The sequence below is a fragment of the Acanthisitta chloris genome, unplaced genomic scaffold (assembly GCF_000695815.1).
Source record: "Acanthisitta chloris isolate BGI_N310 unplaced genomic scaffold, ASM69581v1 scaffold25396, whole genome shotgun sequence".
NCBI lineage: Eukaryota > Metazoa > Chordata > Aves > Passeriformes > Acanthisittidae > Acanthisitta > Acanthisitta chloris.
The window spans coordinates 1-13,542 of NW_008677976.1; the positions used below are offsets into that span (position 1 = coordinate 1).

The following is a 13,542-nucleotide window of genomic DNA, read 5'->3' on the forward strand; positions in this document are numbered from 1 at the left end:
CCCAGCGGTAATTAACACGTAATTGCTGTTGTTATTAGGATAGACACGCAGCTCGCAGCCCCAAATCGAGGGGAAGGGCAGGGGCAGCGCTGATCGCTCTCTAGCAAGAATCATAGAATCATAGAATCAACCGGGTTGGAAAAGACCTCCAAGATCATCAAGTCCAACCCTACCGTGGTACACTAAGTGCCAAATTCAGTCTCAGCTTGAAAACCTCCAGGGATGGTGAATCCACCACCTCCCTGGGCAGCACATTCCAATGCCTGAGCACTCTCTCTGGAAAAAAACTCTTCCTAATAGCCAACCTAACCCTCCCCTGGCAGAGCTTGAGTCTGTGCCCTCTTGTCCTGCTGCTGGTCGCCTGGGAGAAGAGACCAAACCTGGACTTGAGGCTGTGTCAGGGAAGGGTTAAGGTTGGGTATTAGGGAATGGTTCTTCCCTCCTCCCTGAAGGGTGTTTGGGCATTGGAACAGTTTTAGGGGAATATTAGGAAAAGGTTCTTCTCACAGAGAGTGGTTGGACACTGGAAAAGGTTTACGTGGAGGCTGTGGCTGCCCCAACCCTGGCCTTGAGCAACCTGCTCTGGTGGGAGGTGTCCCTGCCCGGGGCAGGGGATTGGGGCTGGATGATCTCTAAGGACCACTCCAACTCCTTAACATACTTTCATATTAGGAAAAGGGTCTTCCTCCAGAGGCGTTTGGGCATTGGAACAAGGTTAGGTTGGATATCAGGACAAGGTTCTTCCCCCAGAGGTGTTTGGGCACTGAACAGCTCCCCAGGGCAGTGGTCACAGCCCCAAGCCTGACAGAGCTCAAAGAGAGTTTGGCCAATGCACTCTCAGGGACAGATTTTTGGGGCTGTACAGGGTCAGGAGTTGGGCTCGATGACCCTTGTGGTGAACTGAACAGCTCGGCAGTGGTCACAGCCCCAAGCCTGACAGAGCTCAAAGAGAGTTTGGCCAATGCACTCTCAGGGACAGATTTTTGGGGCTGTACAGGGTCAGGAGTTGGACTCGATGACCCTTGTGGGTCCCTTCCAACTGGGAATATTCTGTGATCCTGTGAAATCCTGGTTTGCCTCCAAGAGTGGCACCGAGTTAAAGCCCTGCAGCCAGTGGCATCCCTGGTGCTCACTACTGTGAGTTAATTCTTAGTTTGGCCAATGCACTCTCAGGGACAGATTTTTGGGGCTGTACAGGGTCAGGAGTTGGACTCGATGACCCTTGTGGGTCCCTTCCAACTGGGAATATTCTGTGATCCTGTGAAATCCTGGTTTGCCTCCAAGAGTGGCACCGAGTTAAAGCCCTGCAGCCAGTGGCATCCCTGGTGCTCACTACTGTGAGTTAATTCTTTGTAGGGAGCAACTGATGGCACTGAGGCCAATACACCTACCTTACACAGAGTATTAACTAAGGAGTAGTACTGCTCAGGCAGCCACTACAGCTGGGATTGGGGACAAAATCCAAGGATACAGCAAAAGGCTGTGGCAGTGGGTTAACAGGAATACAGACTATTACAACATGTTTAACAAATCCACTTCAGCACAATAATCAAAGATTTCTTTGCCGTTCCAAATTGATTATTTCTGGGGCTTTTAATCCAATAAAAAATCATAGCAGAGACCAAATTAGTCAAATTGGCATCGCTGCAAATGCTACTCATATTCCCAGAGCTGCAATCAAACTGATCAATACTAATTTCTGTCATTATTTCACATGCTCCTTAGAACATTACCAGACTCACACTGCCAAGTCTCCAAGTTTGTACTTGGATGTGTTTGTACTTATTTTTTAATCTTCCTCATTGTCTCTCCATTTCCTGAAGCATTCTACCCAAAACCAAGAAAAATCAACTTAAATGCCTTAATTCCTCTCTTTCAGGGCTTAATGAACATGGTGGAGCTCAGATCCTATTTTTAGTCATCACCTCAGAGCAAAGGGTGTCCTCAGACTATTATTTCCAGTCTGAACCCAAGGGGGATTTTTGTATCAAGGACAATAGTGATATTTCTTTCTTCTACAGTACTTTTATTTTCAGTGGATCTCACAGCACTTGATAAAGTTATCTTCATACCCTCAGACACTGAAACAACAAGAGATGCAAGATCCCAACAATCATGGTAAATGTTTAAGTCGTAACATAAGCAAAGCCTGATAGGATAAATAGTGGAAAACCTATTTGCATGTCCCATTTTGCAGCTGCTGAGCACCAAGAAATGCAGAAGAGTTGTCTGATGCAAAAAAAAACCTTCTCATCCAAACAATATACAAACTCACAGCAAAGAGCTGGCTGAGGTTTTAGCAATGCAAACACAGGATAAGGAGTATGGAATTTGTTGGCTGCATGGCTGGAGCTGCTGTTCTACTTGATGAATTTAGTTTTATTGTGACTGCTCTAGAATCTAAATTAAACCTTCTAACCTTGTCCTTCTAAACTGAGATGCAGCAGCAGCTCCAAATCCAGACAATTAGAACTGCTCCTCACTAGCCAGATGAGAAAAGGACTAAACTGGGCAAGGACCTCACTGAGCAAGTGCCACTTCTACCACTACTCTGAGTGGTAGCAACCCCAAACCTCCTCCAAACTATTCCTTACAGATTGTTGGTTGCAGGCTGGGAGAGCTTGGTTAAAAGGGGTATGAATTTTGGGAAGGCTCATTAGGTTAATAATTCCCCACATGCTTTTTGGTGCATTATGTTTTAATTGCAGTGTTTAACACTCCTTAAGCTGAGTATTTTCTGTACAAAAGGTTTAAAGCCCTCCAAATTTGTTATTTTCAAGAGTAATACCCTAACAAGTTATATCCTAAAGGGTCCTAGCATAGACTGTCTATAATTCAGTTCTCTCTACAAGTACAACCACTGTGTATAGACAGATATGCATTTCCCTGTCTGACCTTATCAGAGTTCATATTTTTCACCACAGACACTGCATTTTACTGTGTCTGTGCTGCTGCACCTGGATGTGGCCTCATCTCTCCAAACATAACCAAAGTGGACAGTCTGTGGCATTTACTGTGTGAATCTTTCACACTCCTTCACCCAACGTTGCACTGCATTCTCCTATGGACCAGGAAGGATCTTGGAGCTGTGATAAACCTGTTTGGCAAAACATTCTTCCATAAGCAAATTACTTTCACCTGCATCAAGGAAAGTTTCACAGCCAAACTTCTTTAGAAGACTTTGAGTTTTCACTGCAATTTTACTTCTGCAAGGATTATCAAGCCCTGTCCTGTGTGCAGAACCACTACTCACTGAGCTCATTCCATGGGGAGAGGCAGGAAGAACTTCTGAAACCCTGTAATGAGTTTAAGCTGTTTCCCTGCAATATTCCAGCTCTCATATGCATCCTGGGGAAAGCAGATGCAAAGCAGCTTCCAAGTATGCTCAGCCTTCAGTAGAGATGAAGAGAAGATGGAAGACAAGAACATTTGCTTGTGCTCACTTAAAGGTTCTATTCTCTAACTCTTCATCCACAGCAGAGAACAGGGAAGTTAGAGCTCAGGGCAGGTTTGAGGTCCTTCTACACCAAGCAAATTGGGACTTTGCTTATCTTAGCAATGAGGTTTGGTAATCAGCCTCTAACTTACAAATTAGAAACCCACAAATAGAGCTGAAGGAAACCTTTGGAAAAAACTAGCCATGACAATCTTTTAAATGCTTCAAGATAAAGCAGCACAAAATTACACACAAACCACTGGGATTCTCCTCTGTGGGAAAAATAAATCCTGTCCTATTAATCAGCAAGTGGAATTCCCCTACCTTTATGAAAAATGATAAAATCAGGAAGGACCCATGTGTACATAGCTGGGCTGGTAATGTGCAGCAGGTTTGAAATGACCATAACACATGATATGCAGAAAGAGAAGGACATTTAAGGTATGATTTATTCAGACCTTCTTCTGTCTCAGCTAGCAGGAAGGTGTGATGTGAATTTGAGACTGATATGGACTCTACAAGAACAACATCATCTCTGATAGAAAAGATTAGGCTAAAATAAACCTTTAAACAAAAAGTAGACATAGAAGAAACAATAATTTGTAAAGAAAGCAGAAAACAGCACATTATTTTCCTCAAGGAATGAATTTTCCCTGCAGCTTCTTAGGTATAGGACAGTAAAAACTGATACAAAAGACAACATCTAAATGCTTTAATGGAGCAACTTGGAGACCACAGAGTCAAACTCTTCTCTATAGGAGGAGATTCAGAGCCACCTGCACCTTAAGCTACGTTTTCTTGACACTAACTTTATTTTCAGAGCCTGGTTACTCTCAATTTTTCACTTTAAATAATGAAACGTAAGTTTATAAAACACTGGGCAAGGATTTCCAGAATCCTGACTGGGATTGGTGTTGCCAGCACTGAACTGAAGCTAATAATCAAGCCCACAGCACATGTCTTGCAGTGGTGGCTGCTGGGGCAAATCAAACCTGCTGAGGACAGTTCTTTGCCTTCACATCCCAAACTCAAAATCTCACACTGCAACAAATCCCAGACAGGCTTTGAAAGCAATAAAACTGATCCTTCCAGGCTGCTCTGACAGCCCTCAGAAAGAGCTGCTTGGCAAGACCTACTGGGATGAAATTCATCAAGTCACATATGACAACAGTGAAAGGAACAAAAGGATCTTTCAGATGCTGAGGGATCTGTTATTCTGTCAGCAGTGCTCAGCCTCTTTCAGCAGCACAATTCTTTTCCAAAGTGCAATATTATCCATCCAAAAAATCCAGATTCGAAGTATGTGAATGCTTGAATAATCAGGACTAAAATCTTTGCAGAAAAGATTGAATGAGAGAGAAATTTCAACTGTCAAAAGTGACTCCAAACTACACTTAGAATAATGAGGTAGAAGGGACTGTGGGCAAAGGCAGAGGAGATCCAAGATAAAATGCCTAGATAAAGCCAGGGTGGCTACAGATTCCTATTGGAGTCAGTAGCTTGGCTGGCAATAGTGAACCTTCCTTGAAAGTAAGTTTTCACTGCCATAAAGCCATGAGAAACATCAGAAAATGTTTAGAAGTTTGGGGTTTTTCAATCCAGCTTGAGGGATCTAAAATAAAAGTTTCACATACTTCTACACTGCCCTAGAACAAGTGCAGGGTATCAACTCAGCCTGTTTTGAAGCAAAGATCAGCTGCTTAGAGGTGTTGTTGTCCTCCCAAGGAAATGGAAGGAACAGCAGTAGTGCAACATAGACCCAAACCCACAAAAACAGCTTAAATAACAGAAAAATTGAGCCACACATACTCCCTGCTAGTAGGTCCTTGTTAGAGATTCAAACAACACTTTCTGGCCACAATATTCTAACCCAACATGCTCCACCATTATAGTTAAACCATTTTTTTTCTTGGTTTGGGAGATAAAATGCCTCAGGAATTACACCCTGTTCCCCCTCCCTCCCTGAATAAAACTGAAATGGTATAAACCCATGAAAAACAGTTTCATGGAGATACCTATAAAAGTGCCTTGACAACAAATCTTGGTCACATGATGCACAGACCATAAAAATAACTGTTTACTGTAAAAAAATCCTCAGCAGAAAGTATCTTGGTGTATAAAAAGAGAAAAACATCTATTTTATATAATCTGCTGTAGTTTTTCCTTCCAGTTTATATCCAATTTGGTGCTACAGCAAATCATTCACCAAGAAGATTTACTGTTGAAATACATCCTATATTTCCACAGTAGATCTTAATGTCAACTGTATTGGCAGAGAATTTCTAGCAATGAAATGTAGCATTTGCAGGATTTTAATTCTTTGGCATAAAATGTTTCTAAATCTGTGGAATAAAAATAAAATGTAAAAAACCAGGACTTTTATCAAGGGGAATAAAAGGTGTTAATAATAAAAGATAACAAGGCAGCAAGTGATTCTTCAGACATGATACCTTTAGACTCTTGTAGTATATAGTCCTGTTGATCTCCAAAGGAAACAGGTTCTGCTCCTTCCCTGAACGTGCCCAGTTTATATACCTGAGCCAATTGCCCTTCTCTGGGTCAGTGGCATCAACACACATCCAGCCCAGGTTTGGGTAATACACCTAGGAGAGACCAAAGTGGCATCAGGCAAAGGAACAGCTGTGAACACTGAGGTGTATGTGCACTAAACCACTCCCTTTGATAGCCACACAAAGTGGTTGTGATCATGGAAGGAGAGATGACACAAAGGACATGAGCAGAGGCTGCACTGGGGCAAAGTGTTGCTGCCCTTCTGCAGTCTGTTAGTGGAACTGGGACAACTGGGAAAAAATTACTATTGGCCTTCCTTCTCTGAAGGTTTTGGGCTCATTTTATGCTTTCTTTTCAGTCTGGCTAGCCTGAAATGATACTCTGAATTTTGCACTTAGCAAAATAACTGACTTTAAGGTATAAAGGCCACAGAGCTTTACTTTTACTTTGTGATGAGCTGGGAAGAAGTAACCCTAGAGAAGTTAGAAGCATTTGCTTTACCTGGAAAGATAAGGGAAAGCATAACTTATATTGAATCTTTCTTCAGGGTATAAAAGACCATCTTAACCTTTCAGAGATCTTGTGATCATCTTAAACTGACCACGTCAATCAACTCCTGCATGTTCTGAGATGCTGTGCACAGTCCTTGGTTTCTGCTCTTGAGGAAAAGTTTACCACCTACTCCTGACTCCCATTTGCTGACAGCCTGCAATAAAGCAAGAAGGGGACTGACATCCTCACTATGTTCTGATGACAGGCAACTCTGCTGCTCTTTCAAGACATGTTATGCATCTCCTACTCTCCTTGTAATCCAAGTTAGATGCCTGTAAGAAGAGCTACCAGTGAGTATTTTTCCTTCTTTGTTCTAAAAATCTACAATGCTGCAGTTTCCTCCTGTTGCACACTAGGAAACTCTGTAACAGCTGGATTGTAACTATCATTTCTCAACACAAACTGAAAATCCATCCCCCAAGAGCATTCCAAGTCCAGCACTGAGAAACACAACTGCAGGGTCAATAATTGACTTGACTGATTCAATCTCTCCAAATGTTCTTGCACCAGATCAGAACTGGAGATACCTTATGCAGTGCAGTTTGTGGTAACATTAGCTCAGTGCCATGAACATTACACTTGAATATTTTATTACTTTTCTAAATGTGAGTTTGCATTTGTCCTGGATCAATTCCTCTGATCGAGGTTAAATTTTGCATGTGTGTCCAGGGTTTTACCCAGTTCCATTCCAGCAGGCCCTGGGTCACAAGGATGGATGACTACCATCAGTATCTTTAGCCTAAAAATCTGTGAAGCAGCAAGTCCTGTTCCAGAACACACTGTGCCACAGTTCCTCCATCCCTCCCCTCCTTGACTATTCACTTGGCTAAAACCATGTGCTGTGTTTGTCTTCAAAAAGACTCAAGAAATTTTTGCAAGTAGTTATGAACTACCTTAAAGATACCACAGATAGGATTCAGCTCCAGCCTAAGACATCTCCATAATATCCAAGGTCTCCTGACTTTCCCTGGAGCTTACAGAGCTGTTCAGCTGTCCAGACAGCACTTGCCTCAAGGTAAGCCCAAACACAAGCAGCACAAGAAATACTGCAACAGTTGAGAACTCATAGAAACTCCAAAAGCAAACTCCATTCCCATAACAAAGGTGGTTTTCAAAGAGCTAACAGAGGAGTGCTGTGGTTTCCTTCAGAGATTCCAGAGCCTCCTAATTTCCCTAATTCCCTAAGCAGTTGAGGGCACCCAGTAGCAGAAGGGACAGCACTGGAGCCAACAAGAAAAAGCTCTATCAGCCATAGACTCTGAAGGAGGTGTGATCCAGGCACAGCACATAACAAGGTAATAGAGCAATTTCACACAGTGCCAATAGTTCTAAGCTTCCTAATTCAGAATTGTTGCCCAATCCAAGTGTCTATAAATAACTGTTAGTAATGGTAGGAAGAGATGGAAGTGACCTGACATCATGTCTGTTTCGACAATCTCTGGAAGAAGTAAAGGCTAAATACAAAATATTTTGTACACCTTTGCCCCTTTACTGGTTCTTACCTCCCACATGTACACATTGCTCTTCACTTGAGATCTTTTTTTCTTGTCGCCAACAAATGGTCCAAACTTCTTGCCTTTTAAAATTGATTTTGTTGCCCAGACACCTGAAGAGACACATATCAGGAGTTTAAACCAATCTAAGTTACTTAAAGCAAATTTTCATCTCACACTTGGGATTTACAACCACCACAGGTGTCTGTCTCAGCCTGGGGCGCTGTCCACTGTCCCAGAATGACTACAATGAACAAGACACCACCTCCACCCAGCACAGGAAGGCACCACACCTTCACAGCAACTGTAATTTAGGTGAGCTAGTGTCAAAATCTTCATTCTTTTCACAGCTGTGGCACTCACCAAGCCTTGTCTTGTCCACAGCAGATGGGAAGAGCCTCACGTCCTCAGGAAGGCCCCTAAGCACGTGCTCAGGTACATCATCCAAGGTCTCCACAGTGCCACCTCCACCCAGCACAGGAAGGCACCACACCTTCACAGCAACTGTAATTTAGGTGAGCTAGTGTCAAAATCTTCATTCTTTTCACAGCTGTGGCACTCACCAAGCCTTGTCTTGTCCACAGCAGATGGGAAGAGCCTCACGTCCTCAGGAAGGCCCCTAAGCACGTGCTCAGGTACATCATCCAAGGTCTCCACAGTGACAGGAGAGTCAGTTGTGTTCTACAAGTCAAAACCCAACCACCATTAACAGGTACAACGACTGCACAACAGCTGATCAACACACATGAGCTATGAAACCTCCTGACTTGAAATCAGAGGAAAATTTCCAAACTCACCACACTCAGGATAATTTCACATCTGTTAGCAACCATTTATTCCCCCCTTTCTAAGGATGACTTCCAGGCATACTCTGTCTAATCAGTCCCAAAAAGCAATGTAAAATAGTTTCTGGTCTTGCCTAATGTGAAAATATATAACTTGTAACAAAGACTAAATGGTAACTTTAGGAGAAAACCACACTCCTAAATCAACCCACAGCTCCGAACCCTTAGCCAGCAGGTTATAATAAACACAAAAGGTTTTAAGGTATTTTTATATTAAGGTTTGAAAGGCAATCAAAAGCTAATAAATGATTTACAAATGTCTAGTAAGTGATTAGTTCCATTTTAAGAAGCCTACAAGGTTCAATAGGTTGATTATAATGTTATTCATAGTTATTTGTATGACACAACAGTAAATGCTACTCACACTTGTCATCAAACAACTAGCTCCTTATTACTTAATTAACAAAACACTATTTCTGATAAAAACGAGCAGAATTTCAACGCTGTAAGCATGCAGTTTCCCTGAAAATGTGTCCACACTCTCACCAACCACAGTTCTGTCAGAACTAGGCATATATTGAACCACATGCCCTAAAAAAATCTACCTTTAATCACTCTGGTCAGGAGCAGAGACTGGTGGTGATGGCAGGAATGACTAATATTAAGGATGTTATACTTGAGCTCTGTTAGGAAGTGTTAAACTGAGAAATTTGCCTAGGAAAACCCCAACTTTTGGGAAATGATGCTTGCTTTTACCTATAACCATAAAGCAGAGATACAACAGTAGTTTACATATACTGAGTAATACTGAGAGCATTTTGTGGTGTGCTGATACTGGAAGTGTATTTGAAATGCATCTCCGTGTGCTATCAAATTTCAGGTTTTTATCTCTAAAGCAAAACAGATAAACTTCTCAGCCTTTGCTCCTCCACACTCACTCCTTGGGGGCTACAAGTGAGATTACAAGAACAAACCTTCTGCCAACTGCAACGACCAGAAAAAGGCTAAAAGTGGAGTCAGAGTAAGGTTATTCCAGTGCTGTCCTGGTAAGCCCTAACAGCTGCACAGAGAGATCCCAGAGAGCTATTTGTAGGGGAGAAAGACCCCAAAATTGGAAACCATGGAAGGAAGAGAATGCCAGAAATCCCTTCCCATCCAGGAGAGTGAAGAGACCAAGGAGGGGGGAAACACTTATTCATTAGTTGTAATAGCTGAAGCCTATTCAAAGCTGAGCAAAGTTTTATTTTGCTCTTCCAACCACCCGAAAAGAAAATTACTGCTGAGAGCAGCCTGATTTTCAGACATCTCTTGGCCTTGAACTGATATGCAAGAACCACAGCTCAGATGAGAAAGAAACACTCTTCTCAGCATGTCAAAGAAACCTAAACATCTCTGCAGCACATGATGCTCTGACTGCATTAGGGGAGAACCAAACCTGCTTCTCACCCTGGTTTCTAAGAAATTCCATGCAGGCAGAGATGAGGACTACAGAGCATGAAGAACAAGGCAGTTCTCAGAACAGAGCACTTCCAGTCTCAGGCTAAACCCAGGATGGGTTTTGGTTGGGTTTCACTATGGGCTTTGGTTTCTTTGGGGGGTTTTGGTTTCAGTTTGGGGTTTTAATGAGCAGTTAAAAGTCTTAAGTACTGCAAATTAACTTCAACCTTTCAAAACTTCAAAATCAGACTCAGCTGGTTCAGACAGAAGTGCACAGCACTGTGGTACATCCTCTGATGTTTCTGGCAGATTCCTCAAGAGTCACAACTCCTTTTAGCCACAAATATACCAAACCTGTTCTACCCTTAAAGAAGGTTTTTTGCATGGAGTGATGCACAATCTGCACTGGGCATCTACCTACACAGAGCAGAGACTATCAGGACATTGAGAGAACACAATACTCAGCCTCATCCAACACTTGTCATATGAATGGATGTCCTAAGTACTAGAAAACTGGCTATGGCCTAGTACACAGCAATACATTTCACACCTCAAACAAATGGTAATAAGTAACCAAACTCAAAACAGCAAAGTAACAACTCAGTTCAGTCAAATCAGTGCAATCTCCTTTTATCTGCAATTTGGATGGAGCTACTTGAAACATTTTCCAGATCACAACTTGTCCCCAAGGAGTGTCTGTCTACCAAAAGAAAGACAGTATTTCAATCACTTTTCCACCAACACATAACAACCTCATTTACATTTCTTTTCCTGCTTATAAGCTTCCCCCCCTGCTAAGGGCAGTGCACTGGGGCATGTCCTGCAGACAACTCTGGATTTGACTGAAGCCTTCGTATAGTATTTTTCACTCCCTCCAAGACTCCAGTTTTGAATACCAAAGCACCTGAAGCTTATTTCACCCTGAAGCTTCTTACTCTGAAGTTCATCAGAAATATTATGACATAGAATTCAAACGAGCCAGTCTGAAGTGACTTAAGAACAATGCCAAAAAATCATTGGAGGGCAGAGTGGTGCCTTAACTGAAACTATCTTTTCCTGTTTGCATCAAACCCAGAGTCCAATTACTCTGACAGTACCTTGCAACACACCAAGCAACTCTTCACACCACTTTCAATATAACTGTGCCTATGGACCAACCACTAATTAGTCTGCAGTGTCACAAACTGCCTTTAAGCGGAGTAGGAAGGGTCCTTGCAACAAAATGTTTGTAGATGATCAGAGATTAGAGCAAAAAGGAAAGAAACCACCCTGTACAGCGCAGTGAGTGACAGACACCCAGTTAGTTAGTATCATGTTTGGGTGGAAACAGGATTAGGGTAAGTGAAGAGATAAAGGGAAGGATGCAACTGGAGAGGGAGGGAGAGAGAGAAGTTAAAAGGTGGTGGAGAAAAGGTAATTGTGCCAACCAGCACAAGGAAGGTAAGGGGAAAGCAGAAAGGTCTCTCCTCGGCCAAGCAGCTCACCTGGCTACTTCTCTGTGCCACAGCTTTACTTTGTGTGCTTGAAAGTTATAGATGTATCAGAACTATCTGAAACAATCATTGAAAAATCGAGAAGGAATGAGGGGAGGGAGATCCAGTACAAGTGCAGGTGCAATTTGTTACCGTGTGCTCACGAGCATCTCCAGGCAGCAGCCAACTCCCTCCTGCTCCCACCGCAGCCTGAGACACAGCAAATGCTATCACCAAACCCGTGTGTGCTTGGGGTTTTGAAAATGAATTATTCAGTGTATTCTGATGAACTAGTTTACATATTAAAGGCAGATCTCCTGTCAAAACGGAGGACACACACTGCCTATCCTGAGCCAGCAATCTTCCAAGAAACCCAAAACCATCAATTCCAACAACAGCTGCTTTTTTTTGCTTTTAATCCTCCTTCTCCTTACTACAAGAAGGACATATCAAAGTATTTATGAAAAGGTTTTCCTCCACTCCTGCAAGATTTCTATGGGATAATCCAAACTAGCAGCCTTTTCACATAACCCAAATTAACACCAGCCCAGTTAGTTTCAGGGTCGCTGAAGTCACACCAAAAGCAGAGAAAAGCAGAATGAAAGAAATATGAGAACAGAACACTTGAGAGATGTTTGGCATCAGGCAAAAACATTTCTTATACAGACCTGGCACTACAACTTGTCAACAGTGAATGAAATGACAAGGGCACTGCAAGAAAAAACACCACAGGGTTGATGCTAAATACACACTGAATACGAATGGTAATCCAACAACAAAATGCCTTATGAGCTTTGGAAACTAAATGTGAGAGGCAGAAACACCAAGGAGGGCTCTGAGCTGCTCTAAGTGTTCCCAGGGGCAGGCCCAGCTCACTACTGAACTGTGAGATGACAATCACAGACAATATTAGCAGTGCTCACGAGAGAGGTGAAAACTTTTGATTGCAGCAGAGAAATCTTCATTCTAGAAACAGCTCAGGGTGAGGGAACACAACAGACAGGACATGAGGGGAGAGGGGCACACACATAGGGAGGAAATAGTGATAACAATTCGAGATTAGCATCTAGACTTTGCAGAATTTTAGCAGTATCTGAAGCTCATCAGGATGACTAACAGAGCAGGATTATCCCTCAAGCAGAGCACTAGGCTGCTCACTTGACGCTACTGAGTGCATCAAAACACATCTGACAGGCGAAGAAATGTCAAGTCTCAACAGAAATTGTGAGGCCACAGTTAACCTACTTACCCCAAAACAGACTAATGCTGCTTAGAAGTGTGACAGTGCAAATGTCATGTCTATTATAGGTATAATTGATATTTGTCTATAGATACAATACAAACACATCTTTTTACAATACCCATTTCAAGGCTCTGATAGAGATTATATTGTGCTTTTTACCTTTTTAGTATGTGCATATACATCAAAGACTTCTGACTTCAACTCAGAGAAGAAAAGGAAGAGAAAAGATCCCATCAACCCATTTCATAGTGGAATTACTTCTGTATAGACTTCTACAACTACAGGGAGAAAACACTTCAGCAAAGTGCTGACTGTGTCCAGGGCTGTGCTGATCAAACAGGGGCAGAAAGGGCAATGAAAGCAAACATAAGGCACAGCCATCAATAAAAATATACAAAGCATTTTCCATGACTCTGTCCTGGGATTGTTTCTGACTCATAAAGCTTCTCTTCACAGCCAACTTTAGCAAAGGAAAACGTGAAGGAAAAAAGTAAATGGTATTCCTGGAGTGTGATATCCTATGGTCACATTCCCACACCAAAGGGGCTCAGTAAGCTCAGCCAGAGAAGGACTTAGGAGAAAAATGTAAGGCAATATGTAATTCTACTGGAAC

At 42.4% G+C, this 13,542-nt stretch overlaps 1 protein-coding gene across 1 annotated transcript; it reads right to left on the reverse strand.

Moving 5' to 3' along the window:
• Positions 1-5,886: 5,886 nt before the first annotated feature.
• On the reverse strand, positions 5,887-8,673 carry LOC103804134 (PR domain zinc finger protein 2-like; the record flags this gene model as incomplete). Its single annotated transcript, XM_009076730.1, has 3 exons — positions 5,887-6,039; positions 8,002-8,105; positions 8,556-8,673. Coding segments are annotated over 3 exons (375 nt in total), but the record flags the coding sequence as incomplete, so codon positions are not given.
• Between the last annotated feature and the right edge of the window lie 4,869 nt (positions 8,674-13,542).